Below are 13,064 nucleotides of genomic sequence, written 5' to 3' on the forward strand. Positions count from 1 at the left end.
CTTTGTGCTGGCAGGATTTGTGAAATGAGATGTGCCCACAAGTCCTGTCTTGGTCTGGGTGGGCTTTGGCCATGAAGTCAAGGATGCTGCTGCACAAAGGAGTGACTGATCAGGATCTGATCACTCTGGACTAGGTCCTAAGCAGTGTCCAGCAAGGCTGAGAAGATAAGTGGGACTGGGTGGACTGCACTGCAGGGGACTGGCTAAGTAGTGGCAATTGCTAGTACTACAGTAGCTTTTACTACGTGGTGCCTGGGATTCTGGATGTGCAGAGACCTTCAGGAGCAGCAGTGAGCTGCTGCTGGGTCCAGAGGGACTGCAGAAACTTTGATTATAATTTAAGAACAAGTTCTGCCTGTCACAGCTACAGACTTACTGCTAGAGAATGGCATTAGGTGGGCAGTGCCTGTCCTCACAGTGCACAGCAATGGCAAGACACTGGGATGGAATGTGTGCTGCTAATGCCACACACCTGGGGACTCTGTTCCTGCAGCAGTCGAGTTTGGGGGGCAGTGGGGTCTTTCCTGTTCCCCACACCCTGCTGTTTGCTTACAAGCAGCAGCAGTGTGCAGTCTCAGGGCTGGTGTGTCCCTGTGCATGCAGGGTAGCGCCTGCCACGAGTGTGTGCATTTTGTGAAATCCTCTTGCCTGAGGTTCTGTGGAGCAGCTCTGGCTCAGGCCCACGTCACTGCTCCTACACAAATAAAATGTCATCTAAAACATTTTGGCAGCACAGCACAAAAGGAGCCTAGTCCAAGCCAGGAATACCATCCGTTGCGTTGGGAGTGGGTGATTCTCTTCCCCTACCCCCACCTCCCACTTTCCCTCTCTGCGTCGGAAATTGAGGCTAATAAGGAGCTGCGTTTGTGGGTAGGGCCCCGCCGCCTTCCCGAGGCTGTCAGCACTGTCCTGTACGCACCGGCTGCCACCCGGCCCTTCTTCCCACTTCTGCAGGACAGCTCTTTAGCGACCGCTCCCCCCGTTTGCAACAGGCAGCGCTGTGTGTAGCCCCTCTTCCCTCCTCCGGCTCTCTCCTCGCTCCCCCGCGGCAGCCGGGCTGCACGGATCCTCCAGCCCGAGCCGGGCGCTCTGCTGCAGGCGCTGACCAAGCGCCGGGCAGCAGCTGGCCAGAAACCTCCTCGCTCCCCAGTGCGGGCAGTGCCAGCTCCGGTCCTGCCTCTGGCCCCCGCTCCCTGCCGGGCTGGGAGACCCGCGATAGGCGGGAGAAAGTGTTGAGCCGCCCCCGCACCGGGCCTGGCTATGGGGAGGGGGGAGACCGCAGGGAGAGCCGTGTAGTTGGTGGATCCGTCTTTGGACGGCAAAGAATGGCTGATGCAGGAAGAAGAGGGTGGGATGATTAAAAAATCGCTAATTATCGACACTTTTCAAAGGGAGGAGAACGGGAGAAGGTCGACCGTGGGTTTGATCCGAAGAGAAAGTGCCGGCGTGTTGCTGCAATGAACCGGTCCGGAGGGACGTGGCACTGGCACAGATGGCGATGACAAGGGTGACCCACAGGGACGCCCCGCAGCCGCGGGAGGTGGCAGCAGCCTCCCTCTCCCATTCACAGCCTGCCATTACTCACACCTTGTCCGGGGGCTGAAGCTGCAAAGGCTTCTTGAGCTTTGCCAGCAGAAAACAGGTGTCCTGGCCAGAGAGAATGCATCCGTGCGATGGGAGCGGGAGCGCTGCGCTGCCGTGACCTAAAGAAATAATCCCCCTCGCTCCTTCTCCCGACACAGTCCCGAGATGCTGCTGCAGGGAGCTGCCTGCAGACACTGCCCTTTCTTCGTTATTGTTTCCACACAAATCCTGCTAGTGTCCCTTGCTGGACGGTGGCAAGGTTGCTGGGATTCCCACGCACACGCGTGAGTTCCCGCGGCCGGGAGGCTGAGCTTGGGACGGGCACATCCACAGCACGGAGCTGGCTCTGGAGGGATGCTGCTGGATGGCCGGGTCCGTGGGTGCGCTCTTACACACGGGAGGCACCCAAGAGCCGCTCATCCCAGCTGCGTTCCCTCGTGCCCCGTACCCGTGGCTGGCATCCAGCCTTTGTGCGTACATGTACACGCACACACACAGGGCGAGGAGCACCCACACCGCTGTAAACACGAGTCTATGTACATATACATCAAGAGAAGCGGGGAATGACGGCTGCTTTCTCTCGGCCAGAAGCACACATACCAAATCAGGAGAAAAGGCTGGGTGATGCTCCAGCTGATTCGGTGCAGCGCGGTGTCCCGCTCCCGCCCCCGGCCCCGCTCCCGGCCCCCGGCGGCGCGGCGCGGCGCGGCGGGTGACTCGGCGGTGTATTTCAGCGGCGGCGGCGGCTTGGCAAGGCTCGGGGCTCCTCCCCCCGTGTGGTGGTACCCTCTCACTTGATCAAATCCTTGAACGTGAACAGTTTCACTGAAAAGCACTTTTGAAAAAAAAATATCCAGCAACAGTAAGGAACAGAATCCAACTACCGGGGAGAGTTTTTTCCTTTCCTCCCCTTCTTTCCTTTTTTTAATTTTTTTTTCCTGGTCATCGTCTCAGAGGCTGAGAAAGAGTCAAGAGAAAAGCGAAGAAGAGAAAGAAGAAGAGCGAGAGAAAGAGGCGCCTTTTGCAAATAATAAATATTATAATTAGAATCCGGCCCCTTTCTTCCTAAAAAAAAAAAAAAAAAAAAGCCCTAAACGCAGCGTCTCATCCCCCCTCCCTCTGCAAGCCCCCCGACTCGCTCCGCAAAGGCATGGAGAAGGGGACCAACTGCTTTCCGACCTGCCACACCATTTTTCTCGCCTGGACATGGTTCTTACTTGTCTCTTGGTGTTGCACCGGCGCCGAAATAACTTGCAGATCCTGCTCATCTCCATCGCCCTCCTGGCCGTCCTCCTCGTCTCGCCTTAGGCAGGAGCAGCGACAGCCGCCGCCGCCGCCGCGAGGATTACGGAGCTGGCAGGGCGGCCGGGCGCGGGGCTCGGTCGGGGCGGCGGCCGCCGCGGAGCCGGTGCCGGGCGCGGAGCCGGGGGGCCAAGCGGGGCCGCGGGGAGCGGCGCTCCGCGCGGCGGGGGCGGGAGGCGGCGCGCCCGGGAGCCGGGGCCCGGCGGCGCTTCGGACCCGCCGGAGCACTGAGGGGCGCCGGGCGCTGCCGGCCGGCGGCGTCCGGGGGGTGCCCGCGGCCGAGGGGCAGCGCGGCGGCCGCGCTCAGCCCCGCGGGCCCCCGGAGGATGGGAGAGCGGCGCGGCCGCGAGGGGCCGAGGAGCCGAGGCTGAGCAGCACCACCTTCGCGCTCACCGGGGATGCGGCGCACAACCAAGCCATGGTGCACTGGTCCGGACACAACAGCAGCGTGAGTACCGCCCCGCACACCCGACCCGACCCGACCCAGTCCGGTCCGGCGGCGCTTGGCGGGGAGGGAGCTGGGACAGCGGCGGGAAGGGGCTGAGCCCGCCGCTGCGGCCGGGGATGCGGGGAGGAGAGGGGCGCTGGGCGGGCACCGTGCCCTTGTCGCCAGCGGGAGTGGGATACGGAGCGGTGACCGCAGGAGAAAAGTTTTCCTGGGGAAAGGTGAAGGCGAGTGGGAGCACGGTTCTGCTCCCGCCCCCGGAGGCAGAGCCGCGATCCCCGGGCAGCGCGGCGGCAGCGCCCCGCAGGGCCGGGCTGGCCCCAGCGCTCTCCTCTGCGCTCCGGCGTGTCCCGTGTGCCGATCTCCTGGGGACCCCCACTCTCACTCTCTCCGTATGTAATAAACACTGTGGCACGCTTTGCTGTCTCCCTGCCTGGGATGTATGATGAGCAGGGCTGGTGGAAAAGCCCTCCAGTGCCCCGCTGTGAGTGCTGGAGGCAAGAGAGATCCCATTAATTCATTAAGGGGTGGAAAGCCCAAGCAGCGCGTCAAGGAGCTTTGAGGGGAGGCACGTAGTGCAAGCAGAGTGGAAAGTTTGTAAAAAAATCCATGGAATCTCACGCCTATTTCCTGAAGTCTATAATAACGAGTCTCTGAGGTGTCCCTGAAAGCCTGTGGGACTGTGTGTGTGCGTGTGTAGAGGGCATGTCCCAAAAGCCCACACGTTGTGCCATGATAGTGCAGGACCCTCCCTCACACCCGCGCTGCAACGCCCGGCAGGTGGCCGTGGACAAAACTTGAAGTTTCTTTTGACTTGGTATCAGAAATACCATTTCTGCTCTCATGTAGTCTGGGAACAGATGTAATTTAAAGGACTCTGGGAAACCTTTATGTCTGATGACAATATTCCTATTATTCTGATTATTATAGCTTGTCACTGCCTCGAAAATGCCTCTTTTATTGTTTTGCCACTATTTGAAATGAATATAAAGCAATTAACAGCACAAAGCAGATTGGCTGCATTTTCAGATACATTCTTCATGGAACTTACTAGCCATGAAAAAGCAAATTGTCTACCTACTTATCTGTATGTGTTTCTATCTGTGCATCAGCTGTAGATTGTAATGTGCAATTCAACTATTTTTTTTCTTGATTTTTTTTGGTGTATTTATTGCTACTTAGGCAATAATTCTGACAGCAATGTAGATGTTACTTTGATTTAACCAATTTTTAAAGGCAGTTGTGTTTGCCAGACATGAATTTCACTCTCATTAAAGATGAAAGCAAACATTGAAGAGAAAACAGCTGTATGGTATATTTCAGCATTACACTTGTCTCTTGGACTATTTATTTTTAACATAACATAACATAACATAACATAACATGTACTGAAGAAAACAACCTATATGCCCTCTCTTTTGTTTCATTTTGATGCTGAATCAAGGGGTGTTGAGTAAAAGAAGCTTAAATGCCTCCCCCATGCCTTCCCAGCACTGATTTCCAATAATTTTGAGTATTTCTGCTTAAAGTGGCAATGAAAACTCATTCTCTAGGCATTTGCAGGGGAAGGAAAGGTTATTTTTTTCTAAAGCACAGCTCAGAAAGTGATTTTCACAAAATTCACCCTCCTCTGTTTCTTTCACAGAAACATGCTATTTAAATAACTAGATTCCGTATTCTTTAAGTGACTGAGAAGGGTAATGAAAGAAAATATCTTGATTGTTCATGGCATGCCATTAGGATTTTGCACCTCAGGATACCATGCATTGAAAGCTTCCAACTCAAAAGCACAAGCTAAAGCAAAAGACTGGTGTTTATTGCCAGTGTGGTGTTTTTAGGAAGAAAAAGCAAGTGTGATAATAAATTCTAATGTTATTTTTTGTGATTTTCCTAATATGACATCTAGCATTCTGAGACTTTATCTCTCCTGTCTTTTGCAGAAAACATACTGCATTTAGTAATTAATTGGATTTTTTTAAACTGCGTAGAGGGAAAGTTATATGCTTGAACCTGGGTTCTTTCATTAATTAACAGATAAGGCTGAATCCAGTGCATAGTTTTCTGCTGCAGCTCAATTTTTTACCTAATTCTACTGTTGGTGTGTCCATGGCACAGGAACATGAAGCAATTTGCCCAAGGTCACTCAGGCAAAGAGTGTGGCTCCTTTTGCCAGCCACATTGGTCCCCAGCCCCTCATCACAAAGCATAAATTTTCTTAGGTCACAGGAGATGTATCGCAGCAGGAAGGTGTGTTGGAAATGAACAATAGATATTAACTCGTGTTATGATTATGCCAGTTGACCTAGTAGAGTAGGGAGGATGTGTCTGTATGTTATTGTATTCAGGCTCCCAAAGCAGTAAAGTGGCAAACAGCTCGCCTTTACCAATTCTGTTACTTGAATAGACTTCAAAACCTCAGCTTTTGTCACTTACGTGTTATTAAAAACATAATCAATCAAGTTTTATGCATTAGCGGTGGGGTACTCCTGAAAACTGGATGGATTTGCAAAGAAGATCTGCAGATACTCCACAAAAGGGAGCTCTTTGCAGCTGCTGGACATCTTGATACCTAGAATGTTAAAACCCTCTGCTTCCTAATTATTGTTATTTTAAAAGCAAGTGTCTGTGAATCTCCTATCCCCCTTTTCTCACACGTCCCTGAAATCACAATTTAACTTACTAAAACATAATCCCTTCCAGGCAACAAACTTTTGTGTTCTGCATTTGCAGCTAGTGAGGTCAGGACTATGATAGAGGCAAAAAGCTGGTGAGATCAGGGAATTTGGGTTCTCTGCTTTGTCCTGCCCAGAGGCTTTTACTGTGACCTTAGGAAAGACAATTAACCTCTCTGGATCTCCTCTTCCATGTTAAACGAGGATAGTACTACTTAGCTACCACAAAGTGGTGGTGTGGAGCAGAATTCATTTCTGCTTTGTACAATACCTGAGGATCTTGAAGTGAAAATCGTTAGGAAAATACAAAGATGCTAGTCTGCGTAGAAGTGAGGTTTGTGTTCTCTATGTTCTTATGGAGGGCACTTGGTTTAATTCAGTGGGTCTGATATTGGAAAAAGCAGACTTCTATTTGGGCTTCAAATATCAATCTGCCCTAATAGAAGCATTTATTGAGCAAGGTCATGAAGCTCTTGAGGGACCTTGGAGAGATCAGATAAAATGTTTTCTCACCAAGGCTCTTCTAAAGAAAGGAGAATTTTTTAGTGAAAAATACTATTATTCCCAAAAGATCTGCAAGCCATTCTTTTTCCAAAACCATTCCTCTCTGAACACATATGCTGTGTACAAATTCAGTGAGCAGTTTTGAGTTTACACTTGTTTTCCCTCTCTAGATGTTTATGTTAGTGCATGAAATTTTTCCTTGCTCTGCTCATCAGATGCTCTCTCCAACCTGCTTGTGAAGATGATTTGATTCCTCATATGATCTTTTCCTTCTTCCTCTCTCCCTGATTTCTAGGATAAGGACATGCAAAAAAAGGTAGCAGCACTTTTAATGCTCTCACAGTTTTAAGTCTCACTATCTCATTTCTTGATAGTAGGTTTTCCAAGAGATTACAAAAAGCTACAGTGAATAAAACACACTTACTAGGATTGCTCTCCTGGTATGATCACTGGTGGAATGGGAAATGGGAATTGTTTTTGTTTGGTTTCAGAGTTGTCCCTCTGATGAATGTAGCTGTTTACAGAAAGTACTTAATTTTGTCCATGCTTTTTCTGTGATGGAATTACCACAAATTCTGTGGCATTGTGGCTGGCATTGATTTTTTCAATATGAGAAGAAAAGATGCATATTTCTAGCTTCCTCTGGAAGACATTTTCAATCCACTATCTATGGAGATGCTGCAGCTATGATCACTGCCTGCTTTAGCTATCCCATGTATATATGCCTTTGCCTTTTTTAGTATCCTCAGGCAAACTCCACAGAATCACTGAATATTAAGGGTTGGAAGGAATCTAAAGATGATCTAGTCCCAATCCTCATTGTCATGAGCAGGGACATCTCCCAAATTCTGGCATAAATTCTCCCAAACTTCTGGAATAAAGATGAGAAATGCACTATAATGCCCTAGTAAGAGCAGGAGAGGGCATTTGTCTCAGGCATGTGTATATTGCAGGCTGCTGCAGCCTGCCCAAGTTCCTCTATGATCCTAGGGGTTGGATTTTTCATACTACATGAAAAATGTCATCAGTGCAATTTTTTTATCTCATTGTAGTACAACAGTGCAGACGACAAACCAGTGGAAGTCTGGTGTGCTTCAATGATGCAGCTGCTGCTTGTGCAAACCATGCAATTGCATTGATGCTTACAGCATGATCCAGGCCCTGAAATATGGAGAAGGCAGGATGAGAGCTGGTCAGACACTGGACTGGGACCTGTTTTTTCCTTGGCAGCCATGCTGCACTGTTTTGTCCAGTCAACCTGTGAATGTAATTTCTAGAGTTAATGTGGTTTCAAGATTCACTCCAAGATTTGGAATATGAGATGCCTTTGGGACAAGATAATAAAGAGAAGGATAATAATGCTGCAGTAGCTTACAGACATTTTTTGGTTGAAGAGGGATTAATATATGTTAACAACCCTAACATATGTCATACTGGACATTAGGAAAAGTTTCTTCTCAAAGAAAGTGCTGCAGCAAGGTACCAGAAGGTCTTTGGGGATTTTCAAGACTCATGTAAAGATGATCTGATGGGAACCACTCTGCTCTGGATGGGTTTTCTTTACCTCCTGCCACCACTGATCCTTTTTCTTTGCCCTGTGGGGCTGGCTCTGGGGGCTGGCAGTGACAAGCAGGTTGTGCAAGTTCTCCCAGTGAAGCCTGTCTCTTCCGGGAATGATTCCTCTGAATGCTTTTGGCAGGGTTCTGGTGTGATCTGCTAATGTACTGGTGGTTGGATGCTGAGACATTACTCACTCCCATGGAGCATTACAAGCTGGGGAGGCCAATGGGATCACTCTGTGCCAGGTAGTTTTTCATTAAGATGCCTTGCAATGTGGTGTGTGATGGGCAATATTTGCAATTCCAAATAGACTGCTGTGCTTGGAAGGGAGGAAGGGAAATCTTTAGGCAGGCAAAGGTGCATTTAGTTGTCAGCCATGGGTAACAGCTCCAAAAGTCCAGCTGGATTTCAGTCTAAAATGTTTACTCCTAGAATGCAAAAATGGTGAGAGAGCAACCACATTAATTGCACTGCCTTTGGCAGATATTTTAATTTCTATTCTAGACTGTTTTGTTCTCAAATATCTTTTGAGTATGCTATGGTCTTGTTGCCATTGAAGGTAGGCCAACTCTGGCAAAATGTCTTTATGCTTTTCTACTTTTCCTCTACCTTTATTAATGTAGCTTGCTACTAAAGTCCTTCTCCAGGACTTTGCCAATCAATTTTTAATTAATGATTGAAAAGAAGATTGGAAATAAAAATGAAACCAACATGGCAACTACTTTTGTGCTTGTGTTGAGTTAGTAGACCAGGGAGAAGGCATCTGGAAAACATTTTTTGTGTTGTTTCTCTCCAGGCTGGTTTCATTGCAAAGTCAGTTTGATGTTTGGACCTGGGTACTGTTTGTGGGTCCCAGGAAACTGGCAGGTTCTCTGGGCCATTTCCTTGCCTGGCACAGCAAACCGTTGATGTTCTTGTAGTTCCAAGCTCAGTAACAGAGCTGCTCCTACCTGAGATGTCTATCAGCAGTTTCTCTTCAGACCTCAGTACTCAGACTTTGCCATGATCAGGGATGATGCCCTAGGACTTGTGGCTAAGCTTTCAAAGTGGATTAAATGCAAATAGAAACAGCTATGTGATTCTTTAATTATTTTTTTCATAATGGAAAACATTCATCCAATTAGATGATGAAGTCTTTTGAATAGGGGTTTGAGCAGATAATTTACGTTCGGCAGGAGAGATTTGTCTCAAAAGGGAGGTGAGATGAAACAAATATTTTCTTGAAGGCAAGGTTGTAGGGAGATGTAACTTTCTGAGAGTTTCCAAATTTACAGCTGCATTTGTAGTAGGGATTTTAGAAAACATAGGACACCAGTGTTGTCTAATGGGAAAAGCACAGGTTAAGGGCAAAGATCTTTAGTGTTACTTGCACTGAAGAATACTGGAAACCAGTCTTGCGAACAGTCAAGAATTGAATTAAGTCACACTGTAGGTAGTATCATGCTCCTTGAACTGTGTGGATGTCTGTGGGTAGAACAGAGAGCAGTTCATGTTTACATCAGTCAGCACTTGCACACAATTCCAGATTCATTCCCAAACTGAGGGCCAGGCCTCGTGGTTGGGGCTGCTTTGAGGACATTGCAGGGGACCTGTCAGTTGTGGAGTTAATGCTTGGGTTTGACTGGGCTCGGGTCAAGTTTATCTTCCATTGAGAATCTGTGTTTGAAGGTGTTGAATCCAACCTGCCTCAGTTGAGACAGTAAATTAAATGACATGTTCCTTGTGGAGCACTGAATGTTATAATTGCAGAAATTCTCCATAGCAGCAAAGTATTTGTTTGGATCCTCAGTTTAAATTGATGTAGGATTGGTCTAGGCTATGTTACTCTAGTGGAGAATTCAACCTGCAGGATCCTAAAGCAGTGGAAAGTAAGATTGAGAAATGAATACAGAGGTGAGGAAACACAGAGCAGTACAGCAAGGAGCCCTGCGGGCCCTTCAGGTTTTCTGAATGACAGCCACAGGACTGTGGGCTGATGAGTTTTTTCCTCTCTTGTGCACAGCCTTTCACTGTCTCTTGTTTGGCTCAGAGAGTTTGTTACTCTGTGGGAATTGGACCCACACTGTAAGCCATATGGGACAGTGCTCTGGTGACATAGTTGGTGGAGCTCAACAGGAATTTTAAGCTGCAATATCCCTTAGCTGGAATATACTTTGCTGCAGTCACACCTTTGCATACAAGCTTCCTGGTTTGCTTAATCTCTGTAGGAATCCAAAGTAAACATTTTCCCAAATCCTAACTTCTCCTCATGTTCAGGGAGAACTGCACCATTTTTTTTACTATTACCTCCATGCAAAAAGGAGAGCACGGAAGTGTTTCCTTTCTGCCTTTATGGGGTATTATAAGACTGAGGCAACAGAAGAAAATTTGCTGCATGTTTGTAGAATATGGCTGTGTGGGTGTAAACACATTTGATAAATAGTCTGCCATGGAAACTTTAGGGTCAATTTCCAGCCTTCATAACCAGTGGAGTCGCAGCACGCAATAAAAGTAAGAAAAGATGGATGCTGAGTGATCAAATCTCACTTTTTTTCCTCCCTCTCAGTGCTGAAGGAGACCTGATTGCTCTCCCACTGAAACGAGTGGCACAGCCCTGACACTGAGGCTGTCACGGTGTTTTTCCCCCTTTTTATTCCAACACGCGATACAATCGCCAGGCGGGCAGCTCTGCGGAGCACCACAGGGCCTGCGAGCCCCAAATAGCACCGGTGTTAATCAGCCTGGCTGTGCTGTGCTGTGGCTGGAGCCCGGGGGCGCAGGCCGAGGGAAGGGCGCGGCCTGCGGCGTGAGGGGAGCGGGGCGGGCGCTAGAGGGAGCGTGGGCATCTGGCAAAGGGAGGGAATGCTGCTGGAGCCCGGACTGCGTGCTGGGAGGGCAAAGGCTGCTGAAATACTGATATGGAAACCCGCCCTGAGTCACAGACTCTGGGAAATTCCCGCTGTCTGGGGTTCCCTCTGCGGGAGACGAGAAGAGTCCTGCCAGGCACTCGGCCGTGCTACAGCGTTCCGCCATCCCGTGCAGCTGATGCTGGCTCCCTTTGTGCTGTCAGGCTTTTTCCTGAAGCTGGTTTTCCCTCTGCCGGGGTCTCTCATCCGCTCCGTCCCCTCCAGCCTGTACAACCTCCAGCGTGGCCCTGCAGCTGTGGGCGAGGCTGTGTTTGAACCGTGCAGCCCGCTCCTGGCTGCACCCTCCGCCTCGTCCGCTGCCCTGCCCCGTTGTTGTCCCCCCGGGGGACTGCTGACAGGGCCACCTCGCTGCCCATCTGCTCCCTCTCCGCGGGGGAGGGCAGGAGAACTGGGCTCCGTCACTTCTCTCCCCGTGCCTGATCCGCAGAGGACACGCTTGCCGTGCCAGCTCCCTGCCACTTGGCGCTCCAACTTTCTGACCAAGCTAAAGGTGTTGCACAAATCTTAGGGTTTGTGTTTCTCCTTTCTTTTCTTGTGGATGTGGGAGAATAGAAAGAACTGGTATTCTTACCAGCCACTGCATTGTGGGACAAAGAAACATTTCCTGGGAAACATGGTTGTACTAGCTGATCCCTTTGGGACTAAAAAGGGATTTTGGGATTTGAGAAAAACTAGGACTGAGCAGCTGCAAATCACTTAGGTCAGTGATGGACTGAAGAACTGGGCTGCTGGAAGCAACTGCTTTGACACTGCATCAGTCTGTAACATGGATCCTGCTGGTGTGTCTTCAGTGGTACTGCTGGTTGGCTCCTGAAATGGGTTGAGCTTCTCCTGGAGATTTGGTAGAGGACCCCAGTGAGGGGTTAATGGAGCAGATGACGGCACAGAGCTCCTATTGACTTTCAGGGCAGAAAGTGGGTAGAGAGAAATATATGGGTTAAGTTCACATGTGCATCCTTGGGCACCAGAGGAGAGCAGGCTGTGCATACAGGTTGTGTTTGTGATTTGTAGTCTTGCCATTGTGCCTAAAATGTCTTGGATTTCCTATCCACAAGCAGCAGTTAACTCACATGAAGGACTGTCACTGAGGATTGAAATAGATGGACGTTTGCAAAAGCTGTTGTGTGAAAGAGAATGTGTAAAACATGATTATCTCACTCTTGCCAAACTGCTTTAGGACCTCATGGGTGAAGGGGAGATGGAGTGGGAGCTTTAATTGGTAGTTAGCCTTTCCCTGCAGTTGGTGCCTGTTTGAAAAATCCCTCTCAGCTGTGATCAATACTGTGAGGTGCAGGCAGACTTGGCTGGTCTGTGGCCTTTTTTGCTTCTGTTAGAGAAGTGAGAGGTGAATTCTTTCTGCACGAGGCAGTGGGGTGGATGGCTGTGTATATGGAGACATTTCTCTGTTCCAGTATTCCTGTCCTTTACTACCAAATCCTCCCAACTTTGTGCTTGCGGAATGGCAGACATGACTGTACATAAAAATGTCTTTTGCTGCCTCCTTCAGCTGTGTATTCCAAAGGTCATTAAAAGGAAAGTCAGTATTATAAACTTTTTTTTCCTTTTTTTTTTTTTGAGAAAACTGAGGCATGCAAGAGAGGAGAGATATACTCTGGGCTATGATCAGTATTGATGGGCTATTTAACAACAAAGGACTTTACTTCATTGCTATAGCTTAGATGCTGTATATATATTTTTATAAGAGATTGCATGAAAGGAAAAATAGGTGAGGAGTTAAGAGGGGAAAACTTTTCTCCTCCTAATAGTAGAAAAGTAGAACGTGGTCAGCTAAAATAATTAACAGATGTTAAAGCATTGCAAAGTTCTGTCTCAAAGGATTTTAAGATCATCATTGTCTGCTGTTCCAATCCCTTTACCTGCTTGGCTTGACTGATCAAGCCATTTCAAATTGCAGCTCCTTTTGAGCTGGATGAGAATTAGCATGATGAGACCGTGGGAGCCATGAATTTGGGCATTCATTAGAAATGCAGACAGGAGAGGAATCACATCTGTCTGATCAGGGGAGTGGAAGCTGACTCTGAGGTATGTGGATTGTTTGGAATACTCTAGGATGATAGCACATGTATGTAG

The 13,064-nt window shown here is 48.7% G+C and overlaps 1 protein-coding gene across 1 annotated transcript in view; it reads left to right on the forward strand.

The window, feature by feature from the left end:
- The first annotated feature begins 2,445 nt into the window (after positions 1 to 2,445).
- Positions 2,446 to 13,064, forward strand: part of SORCS3 (sortilin related VPS10 domain containing receptor 3) — a 268,231-nt gene continuing 257,612 nt past the window's right edge. The window contains exon 1 of the mRNA XM_038140273.1: positions 2,446 to 3,334. Within this exon, the coding sequence (XP_037996201.1) occupies positions 2,735 to 3,334 (600 nt within the window). The 5' untranslated portion in view covers positions 2,446 to 2,734. The remainder of the gene's footprint in view (positions 3,335 to 13,064) is intronic.

This window comes from Motacilla alba, chromosome 6 (assembly GCF_015832195.1).
Source record: "Motacilla alba alba isolate MOTALB_02 chromosome 6, Motacilla_alba_V1.0_pri, whole genome shotgun sequence".
NCBI lineage: Eukaryota > Metazoa > Chordata > Aves > Passeriformes > Motacillidae > Motacilla > Motacilla alba.